At 44.5% G+C, this 23,395-nt stretch overlaps 1 protein-coding gene across 1 annotated transcript in view; it reads right to left on the bottom strand.

Annotated features, from left to right (window-relative positions):
- The window catches only part of Lrch1 (leucine rich repeats and calponin homology domain containing 1), a 185,543-nt gene that overhangs the window by 12,844 nt on the left and 149,304 nt on the right, over nucleotides 1-23,395 (bottom strand). Inside the window, exons 16-18 of the mRNA XM_038310017.1 lie at nucleotides 18,183-18,292; nucleotides 13,995-14,132; nucleotides 10,276-10,353 (exon numbers count right to left, since the gene is read on the bottom strand). Coding sequence (XP_038165945.1) covers nucleotides 10,276-10,353; nucleotides 13,995-14,132; nucleotides 18,183-18,292 — 326 coding nt within the window. The remainder of the gene's footprint in view (nucleotides 1-10,275; nucleotides 10,354-13,994; nucleotides 14,133-18,182; nucleotides 18,293-23,395) is intronic.

Raw genomic sequence — 23,395 nt, 5'->3', positions numbered from 1 at the left:
GACAGCGCCAACACCCAAAAAACAGCTCCAGCCTTGGCGAGGCTAACCACGAAGGAAATTCCTGAGAGAAACTGGGATTTCCTGACCCTTTGTGCTTTCCCCAAATTGGCCTGTGGAGAGGAATTCTGAGGTTATGGTACTCTCGTATCCCTGAGAATTAAATGAGAAAACACTACATTTGCAGAGACTAAACCCCCTCATTTTTCACAGATTACTTGTAATGAGTGAAAACATTTGCGAAACAGTTAATCCACTCAGAACCCTTCTGAGGCAAATGTTGATTTAATTTCCCATTACACGGGGAAAAAAAATCACAGCCAGCAGAGCCTACAAAATCAGCTAAGATTAAACTCACGGATGTGACTGAAATTGGAAAATGAAGATTGACTCAGACGCTCCAAACACCAAGTGCTTACTCACAGGAAATAGAGACAAATTTGGATGTCTGCCTGTCTATAATAAACAAACATAAACAAATAAAAACTGAGGCAGTCTCATTGTAGTTTTCGCTACAACTATGTATACGACAGGCCTTGAACTCCGAGATCTGCCTGCCTCTGTCCAAATTACTTATGTTCTTTTGCCCTATGCTAACTTATCTTCCACCCAAAGTGCCCATTTTTATTATTACTATTTATGCCCAGGCTCTTCACATAGGAAAAATATGCAGTGCCTGTCATTCTGACCGTGGCTTATTTATCAAAATGATGATTTCCAGTTCCATCCGTTTTCCTGCACAATAATATCCTTTCACTCTATTGCGGAAGGAAAGCTGCACAGTGCAGATGGTTCACTGTTTCCTTGTCCACTCGTCTGGTGACAGCTAGCGAGGCTGATTCCAAGCCTGTCAACCAGAAACAGTGCTTCCACGGGTGTGTACGTATCTCCCTGGGATGCTGGCCTGGGTTCCTTTAAGTGCGCACCCAGGAAAAGTATAGCTGGGTCACATGGAAATTCTTCAGGTTTCTGAGGAAATGCAATCTCGACCTCCACAATCGCTGATGTAACTAACATTTCCATCAGCGAGGACAGGCACCCTCACTAGCTTTTCTGTTCATTTGGTTTCTTGCCTTTTTTGTTTTCCTTTGAGTCAGGGTTTCTCTGTGTTTCTTGCTCTGTAGGCCAGGCTGACTTCAAACTCAGATTTGCCTGCCTCTGCTTCCCGAATGCTGGGATTAAAGGCGTGTGCCACCAGCGCCTCACAGTTTTCTGTTTTCTTAATGATAGTCACTTCTGACATTGATCGTTTTATTTTAAAACTCCCTGATGGCTAAGAACAATAAACATTGTTCCCAGCTATCGATTAGCCATTTGTATTTTTTTCTGAGAACAGTCTCCTCCATTCATTTATCTATTTATTCACAGAACTTCTTAGTCTTTTAGTTTTTCCGTTGTTGAGTTCCTTCTGAATTCTGGCTATTAATCTCTGTGGGCTGAGTTATTGGCAAATGCTTTCTGTCCTTCCTTGGCTATGAAGAACCCTTTAATCAGACGAAATCCCATTGGCCAACTGTTGCTGTCATAGCTTGAACAACTGCAGTCAGGGCCTCCCCCTTCATCTTGAAAGGTTTTCCTCCAATGCTTTCAAATTTTCACGAAGACATATGATCCAATTTTAACTGACTTCTACACAGGATGAAAGAGGGGGATCTAGTTTTATTCTTCTACATGCCAATGTCTATTTTCCCCAACATCATTTGTTAAAGAGGACAGTTTTTTCTTCAGTGTATGTTTTTGGAACCTTGGTCAATAATTAGATGGTTACATTTGCAAGGGTTTACTTCTGAGTCCTCTGTTCTGTTCTGTTCTATTCTATTCTATCCTAACTACTCTACTCTACTCTACTCTACTCTACTCTATTGGTTTATGCATCTTCTCCTGTGCTGGTCCCACACTGTTTGTCACTATAGTGCTGCAGCATAATCTGAAATGACATTGTGTGATATCCACAGCACTGATTTTGGGTTTTCTCTCGGACTGCTTTGGCTATCCAGGGAATTTTGTGATATCCACAGTACTGATTTTTGGTTTTTTCTCTTAGGAATGGTTTGGTTATCCAGAGCATTTTTGCTTCTGTGCAAATTTCACTACTGTCATTTAAAGCTAAATTTTAAGGGTGTATGTGATTGCCATGGAGGTCCTTCCATTTTCTAGTATCTCCTTCATTTTTTTTTTCCTTCAGTATTTTAAAGTTTTTGCTTTGGAAAGGTCTGGCACATACTTCCTCAGTTTATTTATCTTAGCTTTTTGGCTGTATTTTGTTTTGAAAGCTTTCAACAGGGTCCCTATCCCTTGGTTTTATAACTGGCATACAGAAAAGCTACCGGTTTTGTATGTTGATATTTGTACTTGGTTGACTGAGAGGGTTTTTCTTTTTTTGATCAGAGAATCCTTTTTATTTTTTTATTATTCTGCATTTTATTTTATTTTATCTCATTTTAATGGTTTTTATTGCGCTACATGACTAAGAGTTTTCTTAACTACTGTCTGGTAACAGCGATAGCATGACTTTTCTTACCTTTCCTATCACTTTGAGTATTTCTCACTTACTGCTCTAGCGAGGGAGTCAAGGTCCACAAAGAACGAGAGAGGGGAAAGTGGACATCAGCACCTTGTTCCCGATCTTAGAGGAAGTGCTTTCAATCTGTCCCCATTTGGCATATGGCTACAGGTTTGTCACACACAGCTTTGATGGAGGAGGGTCATCTGTCTATGTGTTGCTTTCATTGGTTAATTAGTAAAGAAACTGCTTGGCCTGATAGGTCAGAACATAGGGGGTGGAGTAGACAGAACAGAATGCTGGGAAGAAGGGAATCAAGTCAGTCGCCATGATTCTTCGACCCGAAACGGATGTAGGCTAGAATCTTTCTGGGTAAGCCCCCACCTCGTGGTGCTACACAGATTAATAGAAATGGGTTAATCAAGATGTGAGAGTTAGCCAGTAAGAGGCTAGAGCTAATGGGCTAAGCAGTGTTTAAAAGAATATAGTTTCCGTGTAATTATTTTGGGTAAAGCTAGCCAGGAGCCGGGCAGGAATGCAGCCCCCTGCTCCTTCTACACAGCTTTTATTAGGTTAAATATGATCCTTCTAATTCTGCTTTCTTGGAACTTTGATCATAAAGTGTTGACGAATTTTGTCAAAGACTACTTCTGCATCCAGTGAAAGATCCTTGCCCTGGCTTTTATTTATATCCACAAAATACTTACCGACGCATATGCTGAACAACTGCATCCCTACAATGAAACTAATTTATCATGATTACACCTGTGGTATTGAATTTGTTTTACTGAAGAAAAATGGTCTATGGTTCTCTTGTGTTTTGTCTTATCTGGTCTGTGTGTTTGGATAATGCCAGATTTGTAGAATGATTGGTAACTGTTCCTTTCCTTTCCAGTTTATGGAATAGTTTGAAGAGTCTCTGTGATGGCTGATCTTGACTGTCAAATTGGCAGACCTGGGAAGAGGAAACCTCGACAGAGGAGTTTCCTCCATCTAACTGGCCTGTGAGTGTGTCTGTGGGACATTTTCTTGATTGCTATCTGGTGCAGGAGTGCCCAGTCTACTGTGGACACTGCCAGCCCTGGGGAGGAAGGGAGGGAGATCTGGACTGTGTAAGGTGGCTGAACAAGCCAAGGGAAGCAGCAGGGTTCTTCCATGGCATTTGCTTCAGCTCTCACCTTGATTGTCTGCTCTGGCTCCCTTTCCTGATCCAAGCTAGTTTTGGATAGTGTTTGTGAAGGTTTGAATAATAATGGCCCCCACAGGCTCATATATTTAAATGCTTAGTAGTGAGGGAGTGGCACTATTTGAGAAGGATTAGGAGGTGTGGCCTTGTTGGAGCAGGTAGGGCTTTGGTGGAGGAAGTACATCACTGGGGGTGGGCTTTGATGTTTTAAAAGCCCACAAAGCCCCCTATCTCTCTCTGTCCGTAGAACAGGATGTATCTCTCATCTACTTCTCTAGCACCCTGCCTGCCTGCACAATGTCATGCTCCCCCATGTTGATGGACTAAACCTCTGAAACTGTAAGCAAGCACCCAATTAAATGCCCCTTCCTGGAAGAGTCGCCTTGGTCACGGTGTCTTTTCCCAGCACCAGAACAGTGTTGTGTCACAGTAACTGAAAACAAACAGGGACAGACAGAAATTGGTACCACAGTGGGGTGCTGCTGTGATGGACCTAACTGTGAGGCTTTTGTGTCTTTGGTTGTTTGTGGGAGGAAGGCAGAGGAATTTGAAGCTTTGTCTAGAAAAGCGATTGAGTGCTCAGAGCCTAATGCGCTCCTGGGGGACTTGGCAAATGATGCTGAGAAGACAACTGAGAACGGGGGGGGGGGGGGGGGGGGGGGGGGGGGGGGGCTGACTTGTGCGGTTTCAGGAGGAGGTCTGAGATTTCCTCAAAGGCTCCATTGGGGCTGATTTGTGATATTTCAAATGGAGAATCTGTGCTGTCTGGTCAGCTGTGATCAACAAGAGACTAGCACCATGGCAGTGAAACCTTGGCTTTACTGGGATAATCAATGCTGGTTGGCTGGGGCTGAGAAAATCAGCTGTGACTGAAAAAGAGACCAGCATGCCTGGGGTAAAGTCTTCTGGGCAGTACTGTCTGGGGTCAGCACACAGTAGCTGTGGTCCAGGGGAGGTGGGAGTGGGGCTGCGTGCACAACAGTCTGGCAGCAGAACTTGGTAAATAACGTGTAAGAGTTCCCCATATGGTCTTTGTTTTGAAGACATGAAGGTGTCATGGAGAGCAGCTGAGGCTTGACACTGTGTGGCAAGGTCAGACTCCCTGAAAAGACACCAGGAGAGGCAGCTGCTGACAGTATAGACTCCGCTGCAGCGGAAGCTCCAGGATGGAGGCGTCATGGAGATGCGGAGGCTTAGCATCATGAGAGGCTGAAAGAGGCCGCTAGTGAAGGTGAAGCCTCAGCTGCAGTGGAAATCCTGGGATACAGGAAGTGGCAGGATCGTAGGATGTCTGATACGGGCTATGGCAGGTGTGGAATGAAGCCAGCCTGGGCCTATGAGACAAGCTATAGGCATTGGAGAGGGCAGAGACAGAGAGGTGGGGCTGCCTAAGTCCTTTGGAGACCACACGATCAGAAGGGAGACCAGATGCTGGACAATGAGATTTTAACACTGTTAAATTTTGGTTTTGTTTTGTTCTTACTGTAACTGTGCCCTGATTTTTCCTCTTGGAATAAAAAAGCAAGTAACTTACTTGGTATTTTATAAGACCCCAAAGATAAAAGACTTTGGATTATTAAAGAAACATTTGACTTTTAAAGCAAATTGTGTTTTGTTTTGAGACAAGATCTCTCTACATAGCCCTTGGCTGTCCTGGAGCTTGCTATATAGACCAGGCCTGCCTCAAACTCACAGACATATGCAGGCCTCTGTCTGCTGGGCGCTGGGGTTAAAGGCACGAGCAACCACATCTGTCAAAGTGTTGAACATCTTAATGGCTGCGGGAGTTCCAAAGTTGTACTATAAGTTCAACTTTTAATTAGCATGAGATATGGGGGACAAGGAAAGGTCACATGCTTCTGTATCAAGGTGACACGTCTCTGGACACTTTCTTAATTGTACAATGATGTAGTAAGGCCCAGTCCACTGTGAGTGGCATCACCCTTAGGCAGGTTGGCCCAGGATATATAAGGAAAGCGGCTGAGCAAACCAGTAATCAGTGTTTTTGCACAGAGTCTGTCTCAGTTTCTGCCCTAATTCCTTCAGTGATGGGTCATTACCTGGGAGTTGTAGGATCAAACAAACCCTTTCCTCTCCAAGTCGCTTCTGGTCACGGTGTTTATCACAGCAACACAAAGAAAACTCGGACACTACTAGGTGCCATAGAGTCTAAATTCTAAGAGCTAATCTTACCTAGACAGAAGTTCTATTTAGAAAACTGGAATGCATTTACTTAATCAATATGCTTATATTTTTATTGAATGTATCATTGAACAATATCTTGATAATCACTCTAAAAATGTAAAACCCAAACTTGATGACCAGGTAACAGTCTGCTGTAATGAAGAGAAAGGTGGAGGATTTCAACTTCTCTTCAAATATACAATAAAACATTGCCAATTTTATGGACTTAAGAGAGCAGCTCTGTTTTTGTCAAGCAAATTTACCTACATATACAGTTTTACTGTTCTTAAAAATTTGGTTTCCATTGTAAAACTTTCCTCTAAGCTTAAGTCATTGCCAACAATAAAACATTAAGAGGAAAAAAAATGGCTAGCCGCCTTGAAAAAAATAATTAAATAAATATATGTATATATCTGAAATAAAATTTAAAGTGTCCTTGTATTTAAAATTTTTTTAAAACCCTCATTTTAAAAGCTGGGTTTAAGATGATTCGTTTTGAACTATGTATGGAGACAGGCTGGAAGGTTACTGACCAGAAAGGATGCTCACATGACTGGGTATGGTACTTAGAACGGAACAGATGGGGATGGAGGACAGACGACCTTCAATGCCAGCCGAGGGAGCTCTAATGCCCTCCTCTAGCCTTCAGGGCAAATGTACTCACACACGCAAACTTGTATACGTTCTCGTAATTAAAAAGAAAAATAAATCTTAGAAAAAGAGATGAGCTGACTTTATATGGTAGGTTCCTCCAATAGTAGGAATTTACAAATTAGAGTAATAATAAAACCTGTCAGCCTGTATTTCCTTATCCAACCCATACAATTATAGACTCACAATAACTATCATCATGCCAAGAATCTTACGTCTACCCTTCAATTTAAAGTGATTACTAAAGTCACCGCTTTGTGGGAAACGGAAACAAACTCGACGAAAATAAGAAACTCGTTTCATTTAAAAATGAAAACAAAACCCAGAGCTACAGTTTGCCGTTGGATGACAAAAATCCTGATCTGTTGTCACGTCTGCATCATCTAACCCCTCACTGCATGTTGTCACACGTCTGCATCATCTAGCCCCTCACTGCATGTGTGATGTAGGAAATGCTCTACCATTGCTTTCAGCAGAAAATCTCACTACGAAACACAAATCCAAATACTAAAAGGTGGAAAAAAAGAGGAGAAAACCTCCAACACAGTTAAGCCTGCATTCACAGAATCAGTGTTCGCATCTGTAAGTAATTCTCAATGTCATTCTTAACTCCACTCGGTAGGGAAACTGAGGGCCACCCAACAGCCTGTCCTTGGGAGTTGGAAATGAAAACTAGCGGCCTTGCATCCTCCTGAAGGGACGAGGCAAGAAGGGCCACAGCCTGCCAAGGTGTCCTCGGAATGGGTCGCTGTCTTACCTTCCTTCTCTATGTTCTCTCTAGAGAGAGTAAAGAAGGGCAAGGGTGGGGCAGTGAGAAAAAAAAGAGTGTCTTTCTTATCCAAGTGCACCTCCCCCATCTAAATAGGTACCTCGATTAAAAGAAAGATGATTCCTACAGAGTTCTATGACTATGGTGACTTATTTAGAATTGGGTGAAAACTTCCCAGTGAATGATGTATTTGCTGTACAATACTTTTGATTCTTCATCAATGAGAGACTTCTCTCAGCCTGACAGACTGCTAGTCCTAAAGTAGCCTAGATGTGGAATGACAGCCAACCATGAACCCGCTACATGCAAACCAGAGGTCAGGAGGGCCAAACTGACTCAGAAACGACAAAGGAAGCTCAGCTGTGTAAAATGGCTTCATGGGCCCAAGACTTAACCAGACTCAGATTCTTGGCTGATACAAAGACTCTAGCCTGAATGATTTAGGAGCCCGCCGAGCACTGTCCTTAAGGCTAAGGTCAGAGATAGCTGCCAATCTGACCAGCAGCCTCACACAGGGTACTACTGTTGCCCGATACTGTCTACAGTTCTGAATCTCGCCAACCAAAGACACTGTGTGTGCACAGGAGCCAGGCTGGAACCACTTACGGCAAGGAGTGCTGTACCATGCCAGGGAGTGGCAGTTTCACCCGAACCCTCCACTATTTATCTAGTGAGCTGAAATGCTGCCTCACAACACCCCACATGGGCACACGTCCTGGATAATTAATAGACTACTGCCTAGTTCTAAGGACCAATTGCTCAACTGTACATAAATACTTCACAAACACTGCCAACTCTGGAGTAAGTATCTGGGATGGTACTGGTGGAGATTTCTTATAAAATGGAATAAATTATGAAGGTAAAAGCAATTTTAAAAATTGCTCCTATTCCATCAACTGACTTTGCATGCAATCATTTAACTGAGTCTGCCCAGCTCTGGCATCTGCCCCTATGTACCTGATAAACTATACAAACTGTGCCGACTTTAGGCTGTAGTTCCGATTCTAACACAACACGGAACTAACACAGGCTTAGAGAACAGACAGACCTCACATCATCTCTTTGAATGAAACATTCCCTCATGCACTTGTGAGATGAAAACATTCTGTGTTGAGTAAGCAGGAAGATTTGCTAATTACTTTCCAATTGAGGATTTCTGGTTTTCCACTCGAGTGTGCCTTCCTTATTTAACATTCTCAGTAAAGAAGTTTAGTTGCTCATGTATTCTTTTCCTGGTAGTAGTGACCTAAGGGTAACCTAAGAGACAAGAATGATCCCTCCTAACTCACCGGGGCCTTCCAACACACACGCTTACCATCTGCCATTGGCTTGAGAGTTCCGATTCACAGCGGGGGAACTCTTACTGGCCCACGATAGAATCAAATTAACAGAAAAATTGTCTTTTCACAAATATCTGAAGCCAAGAGTGTTTATGGGATATCCAAAGACACACAAATGACACAGACGTACGGAGTAACGGAGTTGAAGGCAGACCTGATGACGAAGACATTTCAGCAAGTAAATAAAACGAGATGTCGTTTCTCAGAAATGGCAGTGGTGACCTTCTTTTCACTGACACAGCTTGATAGAAGGACACTTTACAAACAGTTTGCCTTTTCTCAGATAATCCGGGAATCCTTCTACTAACCTACACTAAGCCAAAATAACAGGGAGGAGTAAAGGAAAGCTGGGGCTAAGAGGAGGGGAGTGCAGTACACTTTGAAACTGATACACAAGCTCAGAGTCTCTCCTGAGAGTTTTGTTTTTTAACTGCTTGTTTTTTTTTTTAAAGTTGCTTTATCCCTGTATCATTAGGAAACACAGAAGTCATAAGAAATGTAATTTCTACTTATCTCTGTTTACCATAATGATGAGGGACTTTTTTTTTTTTTTTTTTTTTTTTTTTGGAGACAAGGTTTCTCTGTAGCTTTGGAGCCTGTCCTGGAACTAGCTCTTGTAAACCAGGCTGGCCTCGAACTCACAGAGATCCTCCTGCCTCTGCCTCCCGAGTGCTGGAATTAAAGGCATGTACCACCACCACCTAGCAAGAGTCATCTTAGTTTGTGTAGCTGTGACCTAAATCCTGAAGTCGTTTGAGGCTAAATTAAATATGGAAATCTCTAAAACCCCCAAGCACCTTCCTGAGGATGCCTTTAGGGCTGAGCCTGGGATGGGGGATGGGAGGAGTGAACTGTATAATTAGTTGGGCTACAAAGACTTGCAAACTGGGACTAAAGCAGACGGAAGGATAAAATGAAAACGTAAGTTGTTAGCCAACTGCAAAGTCACATGGATTGTTATCACCAACAATAACAATAATTTATTTTTAATGAATATTAGTTTGACTCATCTCTTAAGATCCAGCCACTGGGAATGAAAGCCAGCAATTAATATGCCATCAGGGGTTTTGCCAAACAGCCCAGGCTAAGGAGCCCACGGGCTCAGATCTGCTGCTCTTAGCTACTCTATGGGTCTGGTCCTAGGCCACTCGCTGTCCCAGCAATTCCTGCTAAGAAAATTTCTGATTCTTTTTTAAAATTTATTTATTTATTATATATACACCTTCCAGGAAACAGTGCCAGATCTCATTACAGATGGTTGTGAGCCACCATGTGGTTGCTGGGAATTGAACTCAGGACCTCTGGAAGAGCAGCCAGTGCTCTTAACCTCTGAGCCATCTCTCCAGCCCCCAGAATTTCTGATTCTTATCAACTCTCTGATAGCCCTTTTCTTTCAAATCTGGAATTTTACATTTTAAAACAAATGATTCCCCCTTCTCCTTAGAACCAAACACACATGTAAAACCATGCTAATTTCATTGCAAGAAAACAATTTCCGTTCAAAATGTGTGTCACTTAGTCAAGATTATTTCTTGAAACTTAAAAAAAAGATGTGAAACAAAAACAAGATGTCTATTCAACGGTTCAAACAGCTATAATGACGTTTTGATCAAAACGTGGCCATTTGAACTAAGTCTGGTGTTACCTCGGGAACGCCAAGTTTTCTGCAAGCTTCCAGGAAGTTTTCCACATTCCTCCTGCACTTGGCCATGCTGAGTTTGGGCTAGAAATGCAAACATACAAAAACAACAGAGTATTAAGATAAAACGCGATCCAGAAACATCCATCTAGAGACAAAAAACTTACTAGTGTGGCTCATATCCTTGCACTGTGTGTGCAAACACAGACACTTATATGTGCTCGGTAGAGAGAGGTTTAGAGAGACACAAGTATGCAATGCTGATGCACTGCCACAGAGCTATGCCAGCTGCTCACACATCTAAGCTATCTGTGCATGTGCACACAAAAAAAACTCACATCATACACTTGGACAGCCCATTTTAGTTCACCTAAAAATATACCACAAATATCACCTTTCCCCAACAACAAATGTATTTCCATACTAAGGGTTAAAAATCCATGAGGCTGTCTCCTCACCAAACAAACAAACAAACAAACAAACAAACAAAAAGTTGAATTAGAAAGACACATAAGAGGTAAACAGCATTAAAAACGGCAGATTTAACCCAAAGCTTCACTGCTGCACCGACCCTCACTGCAGTGACGAGGAAAGCACGGGTGGAGTCATACAGGAAAAAAAAATTGATGATAAAATTTTAAACACTTCTTAGCATTTTTTTTTTTTTTTTTTTTTTTTTTGGTTTTTCGAGACAGGGTTTCCCTGTAGTTTCTAGAGCCTGTCCTGGAACTAGCTCTTGTAGACCAGGCTGGCCTCGAACTCAGAGATCCGCCTGCCTCTGCCTCCCGAGTGCTGGGATTAAAGGCGTGCGCCACCACCGCCCGGTGAGCATTTAAAAAAAAAAAAATTTCCACTATTAATTTTCTTAAAAAGGAAAGCAAAAAGTATGGCTGATACAAATAAATAAACAAATACTGAGAGGCTAAACAAATACTGTCTCTTGTAGCGGAAGAGGAAATCCTCTCACCAGTACCCCAGACAGACACAGGACAGCTGTTCACAGCCACACAGACAGGAGGAGCAGAGAGAACACAGGGAATAGAGAAGAACAGATTCTAGAGGAACAGATTCTAGAGGAAGTGAGGCGCCAGAAGCCTCCTGTGGTCCCACAGGTCCACCGCCGCCATCCTGTACTCCTAGCTCAGGGACAGTTCTGTGGTAGTGGTTAAAGGTTCAACCTCACCACTGGTAATCAAAACTCCCATTAATCACACCAAGTGGGAGGCCAGTGTTTTGACTATAGCCTGGAAAAACTGAAGAAACTAATTTTTCTCCTCTTTAAACAATTTTTAGACTATGTTGAGGATGGCAATGACTCTATGTAAACTACCTTCCCTGAGCTTGGCATTACAAAACCATACACCACGGGGCTCATGAAACAAAAGACCAGAACACTTAATGCTTGCAGTAGCACGGTCAGGACAGGCACCCTCGGCATTGCTGATGGTGCAGACACAATTGTATTGGTTGTCTATTCTACACCTGCTGCATTTGCTGCTGAAGGCGCAACAGTGGAACAAAAGGACACAAACCTTAGGCCACACAGCTCTAGCGTTGCTGGAGACAACAGCCAAAAGAAGGGGTAGAGTGACATGGGGGAGTTATTACCGGTGATGGGTTTGCAGTGAGGGAGACACAAAGGAACCACATTCTCCTGTGCCAGAGCAGGAACTGTGGTGGGCACCAGGGGTCCAGGTTCTACGGCTACAGCAGGGCTGGGTCCATTCAAAACTGCTTGAGGGGCTGGCAAGATGGCTTAGTAGGTAAATGCACTTGTAGCCAAGCCTAATGACCTGAGTTCGATTCCAGGACTTGCAGTAGGAGATGCTAACCCACTCCTAAAAGTTACCCCGTGATCTCTACATAACCACTGTGGTAAGTGTCTACACACACGCATGCACATTCATGCACACGCACACATGTACACAAACATACACATCCTAACTTTAAAAATAAAAATACTTTGAGCAGACCACAGGAGAATTTCTGGTAAGTGGGCATTTAGAAGTGAGCTGCAACAAACAGACTCCTGCAGCAGATGGTAAGAAAGAAGGGTGATCAGGAAGGATCTGGTGCAGACAATTTAGGCTCCCATAGATTTCAAATATACATAGTGTATATAAGATCATAACTCAAAACACAAATGTATGGAGCATGTTAAAGACAGAACACTGGTTTCTGCTATTTTTCTCCTACCAGCCACTGTTTCCTATGTGTTTCCAATTTGAAAAATTATTAAAAATGAAAAGATCTCTTGAAAAGTATGGTGTTTCTCCTGAAACATAAATAAAACTGTAAGGGGTCATGATTCTTAATGTCTCCTGACACCTTGCAAGGTGACAGTGCACATTCTGCCGGGCAAGCCAGAGAATCCAGCATGTCTAAAAAAACTGAGCGTTGGGCACACAGCTCACCCAGTGTCATAGGGAATTGGCTTAGTGGCTAAGAGAGGATCCAAGTGCAGTTCCTACCACTCACCCCTGCATCTCCAGCTCCAGGGGAGCCAATGCCTGAGGAGGCCAGAAGAGGGCATTGGATCCTCCGGAGCTGGCTGAGGATGAAAAAAAAAAAGTGGCCATATTTTTGAAAAGGAAAAAGCAGAGTCAACATTATAGAAAAGAAGCTGACAGCTGAAATGAGACAATCAGCTGCTTTCTGCTGCCAGGACAAAACAGAATAGAATAAAAAAACGGTCCTAGCGAGAGCTCCCTGAAGCGGAGGGCAGGGCTTTCAAACAAGCAGTCACCTGACACTGATTACACAGTCGAAATTGTACCTTGAGATGAGTGGCTCAGCTATATATAAACAGGGACGGTGGCAGTGGCTCATTTATGTGACTTGTCTCTCCAGTACCTCATATCATCCTCTCAGGAGAGCCACCATATAGTTGCCGGGAATTGAACTCAGGACCTTTGGAAGAGCAGGCAACGCTCTTAACCACTGAGCCATCTCTCCAGCCCCCTGATTCATCCACTCTTGCAGGCAGGATCACAAACTGCCCCTGTAGCTTTCTCCCACCTGTCCCAGGCGCTGTGACATCTAGGACAAGTGTCAGGGACAAGGCAGCTCAGTGGGAAAGCGCCTGCTTGGCAGACAGAGGCCCTGGGTCTGATCCCTGGCAGAGGAAGGAGAGGAAGGAAGATGGGAAGGGAGGAGAAAGAGCAGCGGAGTGGTGCCTGGTGCCGGGATTGGTCGGTGATTCAGGATGCTTTCTGTGTTCACGTATCTCCATAAGCTACTGCAAGATCCCCAGTGATGAACAGAGAAGAAATCCCAACCAAGCACTGGGGAGGTTGAGGCAGGAGGGCTTGGCTTGGGCTAGCTAATGAAAAGCTAGTGAAGCCCTACTGAGAAAAAAGCATGAGAGAGACCACTAAGAAAAAGCCTTCAACCAGACAGCCTTCTGAAGAGGTACCTCAGTGTTTAAATGCCCTTTTGTAAGGGTCAAATCTCTGTGCTCTATGGCCTTAAACCAGCATACTGATTCGTAACTTCTTTAGACTCCACACCTGAGATAGCTATTTTCTGTCTTTCTCACACATGTGTTTTAACTGAAAAGTGCTGCTTCTTCCAACTTCTTGCTTTACTCCATTCTTCTGGTTGTATGGGGCCCAATGGAAGGGTTCCGGGCAGACTCCTAGAGACCCCACTGGCATCTTTAACCAACAACTCCATGCAAAGAGAGCCTGTCTAATGCCAGTTTCCCTCTCTCTGGCCTTACTTACAACTGCAGGTGAGGGGACATGGATGCTGGCGACAGACCGCGGGCGGATATGGTTGGCCAGGTGGCAGAGCACGACGCCATCCATGAGTGCAGCCCCGAGGTCTTCGTGGAGGGTCACTTTCAACCTCATTTCGATGCTCTGGGGGTAGAAAGCAGAAAGAGCCAGTTGCTATGGGCACCAAAACAAGTTCAGTGTTAAACACAGCTGGATGTATAAACTGGAACACTATTCTCAATGGGGGACAAGGGTAAGAATTCTGGAGGTAGGGAGTCGGCTCTGTCAGTGAAGGGTTTGCAAGGACCCAAGCTTGATACCAGAATCCAGAGAGTCTGGTATGGTAATCTATGCCTGTAATTCCAGCAATGGGGAGGTGAAGTCAGGAGGGTCCCTGAGGTTACCTAGCCAGCCAGGCTCGTCAGCAAGGTTCAGGTCAGTGAGAGAGAGAGACCCTGACTCAGACACAAAAATGTAGATGGTAGCTGAGGTCATTTCCTGGCCGCCACACATACATGCACATTCACACACATGCACACACACACACACACACACACACACACACATACAGACACACACACCCCAGGCACAGAGAGAATGTTTGGAAAACACATTAAATATTTTCAAACATTTTTTAAAAACCCTTTATATAAACACAGATTCAGTTGTCCTGATATGCTTTATTTAAAACTGCACTAATAAGAAAATCCTTTTGTAGTTTATTTCTAAGACAGAGGCACATGTAACCCAGGCTAGAATCAAACTCTCTGTGTAGCTGAGGATGACCCTGAGCTCCTAGTCCCCCTGCCTCCACATCCTCAGGACTGGAATTACCCACCTGTGTGACCACACCTGGAATCACTTAAGTTCAGTATGTTCCTAGCTTTGGTTATGAGAATATAAAAACAGAATGAACAGATTGATAAAGACCAAATCTGGCTAGCTCACTGAGTTGACACGGAGTGGGAGGGGGATGAAGGAAGCATTTTAGTCAAGAAATCAATTAATTATCCTTATTCTAAATATTAAACTGAAGAATGGTTTAGCAGCTAAGAGCACATACTTACAGTGCTATATTATTTGTGTTTTAATAAATAAAGCTTGCCTGAAGATCAGTGCAAAGCAGCCACACTAGTCAGCCATACAGGTCAGGCAGTGCTGGCACACACCTTTAATCCCAGCACTAGAGAGGAATATAAAGTGGGAAGGACAGGAACTCGCTCTCTTTCAGTCTGAAGATTTCATATAGGGTAAGAGGTCTCTAGTGGCTTGGCTGCTTTGCTTCTCTGAACCCCAATATCTGTCTCTGGGTTTTGATTATTCTTGCTACACCTACTGCTCTTTCAGAAGACCTGAGTTCAGTTCCCACCACCCATGTCAAGCCGCTCACAACTGCCTGTAACTCCAGCTCTAGGGGATTCCACACCCTCTTCTGGCCTCTGCAGGTACTGCACTCATACACATGCCCACACTCAGACATAGACATAGGCACATAAATTAAAATAAATAAATTAGATTTGAATTTTGAAACAATGCAGGGGAATTAGAAAGCAAGACAGGGAGCTTTCATACGCTATTTGCCAATGACAACAACTTGGAAAACAACCGTGGTGTTGTGTGTCGAGGCACACAAGGCTCTTTCTGAAGGCACCCAGGGGATGGGCGTCCCCTCTTGAACTCTTCGCACATGTTACTCCTTCACAGGCTCCCAAGCTCGGTTCTTCTGTTTTCAGTTTGCCTTCTCTCCGGGCCTTCAAGTCACGTCTATCACCCTGTCGTTCGGCTCATCCCACAGCATCTCGGCGCTGCTGTGGCTCCTCTGCAGAGATGTCCTGGTTCCCTTGTGTACCACTCTACGGCTTCTTCTCCCAGGACAATGTCAGTCATTACTCTCTCTAGTGTGGCTGCTTGAAATTCTGTTCCATGGTTCGAGGTATTCTTTTCACCCTTGCAGTGCTGGGGCTCAAAGCGGGGTCTTCCACGAAGACAAGTGAATCTGACCCCACCACTCTGCCAGTAAACGACACCTCCAGTTTTCCTCGGGTAATCTTGACCACCGTGCCAGATCAGAGTTGTCATCTGTGGGCTGTCTTCTCACAGGGTTTATGATCCTCCCAAACCCTTGGTTTGCGGACTGATTTTTCAATTGAAATCCAGGCACTTTTTGCATTGTGTTGTGAGATTCAGGCTTACTTAAAACTCGGATTTAGACAGATATGTTTAAGGATACCAGTCTGATATAAAGTGAAAGACTCCCACCATGTTATGGCGAGACTAACGTAGAGGCCTAGGTTTTCCACTTGGCCTCAGGAAGCGGGAGGATGGTAGTGGTCGTCCTCTGGCAGGGTTCCAGAGGAATGACCCAGGCTCCACACGGGTCTCCCCTGACTCTGTGAGAGCAGACAGGCTCCTTACTAGTGAGGGTGAATTTCTGGTTTCTACCTTGGCTTTTCTGATACCACTCCCACAGGATGGTCTCTGACTCGGCCTTTGCCAGCAGGGCATCTTTTCTCTGATGTCCAGAGCGAGTAGAACACCAATAGTCTGAAAGTTCTCGGTCTTGCTAGACAACCACCCAGTTGTCTGGGTAGAGGACACAAGCTTTCAATGTGTGTGCATTAGTGTCTCTGGCTCCAGAGAGACGTGAGGTGAGACAAAAACCCACGGAGCTTAAGGCCGTGTTATTCCTCAAGTTTCATGCCTGGCCCTGCAGGGCACTTAGCTTGTGCAGGTGTGCTTACTGGAAGGATGGGGAAGGGTGGGACTGGTCTATCCTTTAGCCAGAAATCAACTTTAAATCCCGAGCAAAAGCTGCTGCTAAGGCAGAAGCTTTTTGGAACTGAGTAATAGCTATGAAGGGACAGCTAATTTAGTGACTTGCAATGAGTGAAAACTGGAAGGTGCTCACAAAGCTGGACATTCAGAACAGATCTGTGTGTGTGCGCGCGCGTGTGTGTGTGTGCGTGCATGTGTGTGGTTTATGTATATGTATAGTTGTGTGCAGGTGCATGGTGTGTGTACGTATATGTATGTATGTGTACATGTGTGTGGTGGATGTGTATATGTAAACGTGTATGTGCGTAGGTACTATGTGTGTGTATGTGTGCATGTGTATGTGTGGTATATGTATGTAAATGCATATATGTGTGCAGATGTGTGGTATGTGTATGTATATGTGTGTGGTGTATGTGTATATGTGTGCGTGTATGTGTGTAGGCACTGTGTGTGTGTGTCATACATGTATGGGTATGCATGGGTATGCATGTGCACACATGTAAGATCAGTTGTCAGTTTGGGGGTTCTTCCTCACTCTCTGCTTTATTTTTGGAAACAGGAATGCTTACTTTTACCTGGATCTCACCAACTAACCCCAGGGATCTACTTGTCTATGCCTTCCCAAAGCTGGTGTAGCTGTTTGGATGAGAACGGACCCCATGCTTGGTTCCCAGTTGGTGGAACTGTTTGGAAAGGCTCGAGGAGGTGTGGATGTTGGAGGAGGTATGTCACTGCGGGGAGGACTTTTGTCAGAGAAAGGAGAGGTTTCAACATAAAATCTGCAGCCTCTCAGAAGAAGCCTTCTGGCCCTCTGCGGCCCTCACCATAATAGGTCTGTTTGAATGTTGAGTAACTTACAGACCATCTTCCACAGCTGACACCAGCTTCTTCCTTGGTGACAGGACTGTTAGTGTCTTAAAAAAACATATCATTTTCCTATGCAGACACAAAGACCTTTGGGGTGCCCATGAGGTTCCACAGCACCGTGAACAAACACACATTCCCAGTCCCCACCATTATGAAGCTGAAAGTCTTGGATGGCATTCAGGCAAGCCTTCACCTTCAACAGGAATTCAAATGGTTTGCTTATTACAGGGTGGATTTCAAAGCTCTGACTGGTTTGGAATACAAACTTCAGAATACTATATACATGCCTTTAAACTAGCGAAATATTACTATTAGGCAAATAAACGACAGGCATTCTTTCACACTGTACCAGAACTCACTGCGGGTCTTCAGTATAAGCAGAAACTGAAACTCAAGGCTAAGTTACTCACGCAATAACAAACAGTCCAGCAGGGACCGACCTAGCTGGATCTGTAACTGGGATGTGTGCAGTGCTTCGGGAAGGCGTTTGCCACACACAGAACGCTGCCGGGACTGTGACCGTCACACTCAGTCACGTGCCACCCCCAGTACCTCGCGGAGCTGCTCCACCAGCTCCTTTTCTTCTCTCATCTGCTCCATCTTCCTCCGAATCGTAAACTGTGGGTCTATGGATTCCAGGTTTCTCTGAGGTCTTAGAAACACTGCAACAGAGATGGGGGGAAAAGATCAATCCATGTTGCTACACAGGGCTAGTCCTAGTACAGCTAAATAAATTATTTACTTATCCCAAAGTATTGATCATTCACAGAAGCAAGGAAATTCCAGGATCACAGCAAAGGTTTGATGTGAGTAATCAAAGGGAAATTATCTCGAGCTATGGTTTCAGGTTGTGTGGACTGCAAAGCTGTCTTGTGAATGGTGACTGAATGAATAAACCAGAGGGGAGGATGGGTCTCATGGGGTGGAGAAGAGAGCACACCATCACCCACACCTCTCCCACTTCTACCGTTTCTTCCAGTCTAATTGATATTCTAATCATACGCTTTATCTTTCTTTAAATATAAGTAATTTAGATAAAAAAAGAAGGTACTAGAATTGTTTTATATGTTAAAAATGGGTGTAGAAAACTGTTCTTGTTAGCTTCACATTTAATAAGCCTCCATCAAGAACTAGGTAATGACATAAAGGACAACATATTTGAGAATGGAGTGGAAAAATTCTGCTGTCTGCCCTATCACCCGGGTGTTCAAAGAGTCAGCTCTTTACAGATGTGCTCAGATTAATGTCGCAAAGACTGGCGGAACTACGGGCGGCTTCATCACCGCTGGCTCAGGAGCCTTGGACTTCCTACCAGAGCAGAGGCTGAAACCAGTGCTTGCTCTGGAGCAGTTCAGAAAATCCATACTCTCGGGGCTAGAAAGACAGCTCAGTAGATAAGAGCACTGTCTGTTCCTCCAGAGGACCCAGGTTCAACTCCAGCCCCGACAAGGTGGCTCACAATTGTCTGTGACTCCAGTTCCAGAGGACCTGAAGCCCTCTTCTGGCCTCTGAGGGCATCAGAGATGTAGATGGTAAACAGACATACATGAAAGACAAAACACCCATGTGCATAAAATAAAAATAAATAAATCTTTTTTAAAAGTTAGCAAAAAAAAGAAAACATATAACTCTCCTGGGCTGAATGTGTAGCTTGTTCAGCATATATGAAGTCCTGGGTTCAGACCCTAGCACTGTATAGAACAGAACAGAATGAACGGACGATGGGGGGAAAAACCTCATAAAAACCAAATGCACTAAACTTCTCGGTGATAACAACAGTGGAGATGATTAAAATACATTCCACATATGACTTCCCACCATCTCTGCACCTGTGGAGGAATGCTGGGAACAGGACTTCTAAAAGCCAAGCAGATTAGGAAGGCCGTGTTTGTGAGGCCATTTTTGCTGGCTATAAGGAAGTGTCAGGAACCAATGAGAGCACAGCTCTTCTAGAAACTGAAGGTGTGCGTGCGTGCCAGAGCTGAAACTGAACTCTTCTTAGGCAAGAGATGTACTTAGGTGTACAGAGGAAAAGAACAACCTAGAGACTCCTGGAGGCAGGTCGAACAAAAGGAGAATAATCTGGGGAAAGATAACTCTGGCCCCTGCAAACAGTGACCTGGTTCATGCCAAATTCCAAAGCAAGCTATCTGCAAAGGCCGGTGGATATGAAGTCTGTGTGATGCGGTACCTCTTCCAAGTTGAAGCTAATGGAAAGTACATAAATAAAAGTGGATTTGCTGCCTTATAAAAAATATTCTACATGTAAAGAATTTAGTAGCCAGGCATGGTGGTACACGCCTTTTATCCCAGCACTTGGAAGGAAGAGGCAGATGGATCTCTGTGAGTTAGCAACCAGCTTGGTCTATATAGTGAGTCACATGCCAGCCAGAGCTAGACAGTGAGGTCCTGTCTCAAATGGGGTTGGGGAGGTGATTGTAGCAGGTTAGTTAAGTTTTTCTTACTAGAGATTTTTTTAGCCTGGAGACACAAAGCTGTTGGGGGCAGGATGGTCTGGTTCTCTCGGTGTGGACTTTTAGATTTGGCTGGGAGGTGGTGGCAGTGCTGACAGTGTCATTCGGGACAGTTGGGGCAGAGAATTCCCGCGTCAGACGTCACCACTGTCTAGCAAGTGACAGGGATACCACAACTGCAGTAGTTCCACCCGCTGTCCTTCAAACAGTGCTGGATACAAGGTGTCTACGGCCATTCTGTCATTGCCTACAAGGTCACTTTAGAAATGACCTCAGCTCATTACACTTTAAAACTTAAATACGGGCTGGAGAGATGGCTCAGAGGTTAAGAGCACTGGCTGCTCTTCCAAAGGTTCTGAGTTCAATTCCCAGCAACCACATGGTGGCTCACAGCCATCTGTAATGAGGTCGGGTGCCCTCTTCTGCCCTGAGGGCATACATGGAGGCTGAACACTGTGTACATAATAAATAAATAAATCTTTAAAAAAAACCCTTAAATACAGCTGGCAAATACAACACTATGGGGGTGGGAGGACTGTGTTCTTGATGGACTTAAATATGGGGTGCTATGAGACCGTATCCATCTGAATCCTCCAGTTCTCTTCCTACGTTGAGTTCAGAGATGCCAGAAGCAGCACTGAGATGCTTGGGTAGATGAGAAGTTTGACAGAATCTTTGATTTAGTTCTTGGAGAATAAGGCCGACCTAGTGCGCATAAGGCTTTCTGGAATGGCAGAATGGAGCCTGCGCCCTGGACTTACGAGGGAAGGAAGCTGAGAAGTCCCTGGAAAAAGAAAGTGTGTCACTGGAGTCTCTGAAGTAAGACCAATTGGAAGTAGGGGGGGGAAGGATGGAGGAAGGGAGGAAGAGAAAGAAAGCCAAAGCTAGCAAAAGAAGGATAATGTGATCCAGTCAGTGGGGAGGAGAGTTACAAAAGAAAGTGAGGGCAAGTTGGCAAATTAGAACCAATGGAAGCAGAGCCATGGGAAGAGAAACGCAGTGTAAACCCTAAAAGCAACTTCATGCCGCAGAGATGTTAACCGAATTTACCAAAAAAGTCAAGGAATGTGGACGGAGCTGGGTAATGCACCCATATGTCACCAAGGGGCGCCTCGACCCCACTCCAACAGGCCTACTGTTTGCTTTGGAGATCATTTCCCTTCTGCACTTATTCCTGGGCAAATCTTATCTAATCCGACCTGCTAGATATTTTCAATATGTTTTTATTGGACGATTCCATTCTGAATATGAAAATCTGAGGAAGTTGAGTGAACTGTGAACTCTGGCTTAACTGCGCACGATCCAAGCGTCTGTGTTGGCAGAGTCTGCAAGGGATATTGGGGTCATGCGATGAGGTCTGCCTTTTAATTCCCTGACATGCCTGCTTATTTTACCTTCCTGGGCCTCTTCGCGACAAAACCTGCACACCGGGGGTGTTCGTTCTGTGAACAGCCAGCAATCAAAAAAAGTATTACTTAGAGCTTTAAACAAATGCTTCATATGTACACATATTATTGGATGTGAGGAGTAGATGTAGTGTATACGGTAAAATTATACAATTATTATAAATACTGTGGGCTATTTAAGAATTTTAAATAAACTCTTCTTGGTTTGGGGGTTTTTGTTTTGTTTTTTGTTTGTTTTTCAAGATAGAATTTCCCAGTAGTTATGGAGCCTGTCCTGGAACCAGCTCTTGTAGACCAGGCTGGCCTTGAACTCACTGAGATCCACCTGCTTCTGCCTCCAGAAGGCTGGGACTGATTAAAGGTGTGCGCCACCACTGCCTGACTGGAGAGAAAGTTGTAAACGCAGGCCTGCGTGATGGTGTGCGTATAAAGGATTCCACCGGTCTCTCCTCTGTGATTCAGCCACTGGCCTCTACACCTTCTCCTCACAGTCGCTGCTTCCCATGCGCATCCAAAGACGTTTGTCTGTATCTCTTGGCACTCATCACTCTGTATTACCGCATACTTGATACGCGGCTCTGGAAGAGTCCGGTGGCGTGCTCTACTGCACCCCACAAAGCAGTGCCGGCACAGGCTTGTTGGTCAGCAAAGGAAACAAGTGTTTCAGATCTCTCAGGGAGGAGGGATGCACCTCGAGATACCTTTGCAGAAGTGACCTCATCCTGGTGCCTAGCTTCTCGATTTCTCTCTCCTCTCACAGAACGACACCAAATTACTTTCCAGGTCTGAACACATTAACCTCCAAAACAAAAGTCACACAACAGGGACGCCAGTGTTCACCTAAGGTCTCTGAATCTGGGGACCAGACTTTCTAATCTGAAGCCAGAGCTGAAAGTCACTAAGGAACCTCCCACACCCTCAGGGGTACACTGTCCTCACAAAAGAGATGGAGATGTCCGCAAAACTGGCCGGAGATGGTCGGCCATTCACTCGCTCTTACGTGAAGATTAATTTTAAATAAGTCTAAATTAGTAGAAGGCCAGGATGGGTTTCCAACTTCTAAGGGAATGGGGAAAGGGAAGACTCGGCCACAGAAGGCCTGAGAGATAAGGCGGAAGAAGAGGGTGAGTTCCCAGTAACAATCAGATGGAAGGAAAGCCACCCCAGCTGGTGGCAGAAGCAGGCAGGGTCACAGATGGACTTCCATGCCGTTTGTCCCTATCAGCAGACTGATTTCAGAAACTGTGGGTCTCCAGATGACCAGGGTCTGTCCAGCCTGTCATAAAAAATAAATACTCTCTGAAAAGAAAATGTTACAAATGATACGGTGAATTTAAAATGAGCTCAGTTCTGAACAAAATGTTGGAAGGGACTTGAAGAAAAGAAGGTTTTGTGTGGAAAGTGAGGCAGTAAAGCAAAGGGAATATCCCAAGTTTGCCAAAGTTAATAACCAAAAGTGATGTTATGGCAGTCTAAGCTAACATTTACAAGGCTGGACAACTACGGGCGTCAGATAATAAAGACACTGGGGAGACAAGGCATTGCTGGACATGCCGAGAAGGCCTAGCGTAGAGCAGTCCGGCTCCGTGGAAGCACTGAGAGCAACACTGAGAGCTTACTGCCATGATCCTCCGCTCCTCTACCGCACGGCTTCTTCAGCTGAGCTAGAACACACACCACAGTCACAAGGCGAAGTCAAGCACACAGGGAATGAAGATGTGTGCCACACTTGGGACAAACAAATAAAGAAAAATGAAAACCACATCTGACATGATTGCCCATTCCAGAGGAATACCGAAAACAGTCCTTTCATCATTGCTGCGGTACTATGCGGTAAGTCGCTGGAGTTGTTACATACGGGAAAAGGTCACGGAATAAATGCAAC

This window comes from Arvicola amphibius, chromosome 13 (assembly GCF_903992535.2).
Source record: "Arvicola amphibius chromosome 13, mArvAmp1.2, whole genome shotgun sequence".
NCBI lineage: Eukaryota > Metazoa > Chordata > Mammalia > Rodentia > Cricetidae > Arvicola > Arvicola amphibius.
Note: the sequence above shows the minus strand (reverse complement) of the source record. Positions and strands in the feature narration are given on the sequence as shown.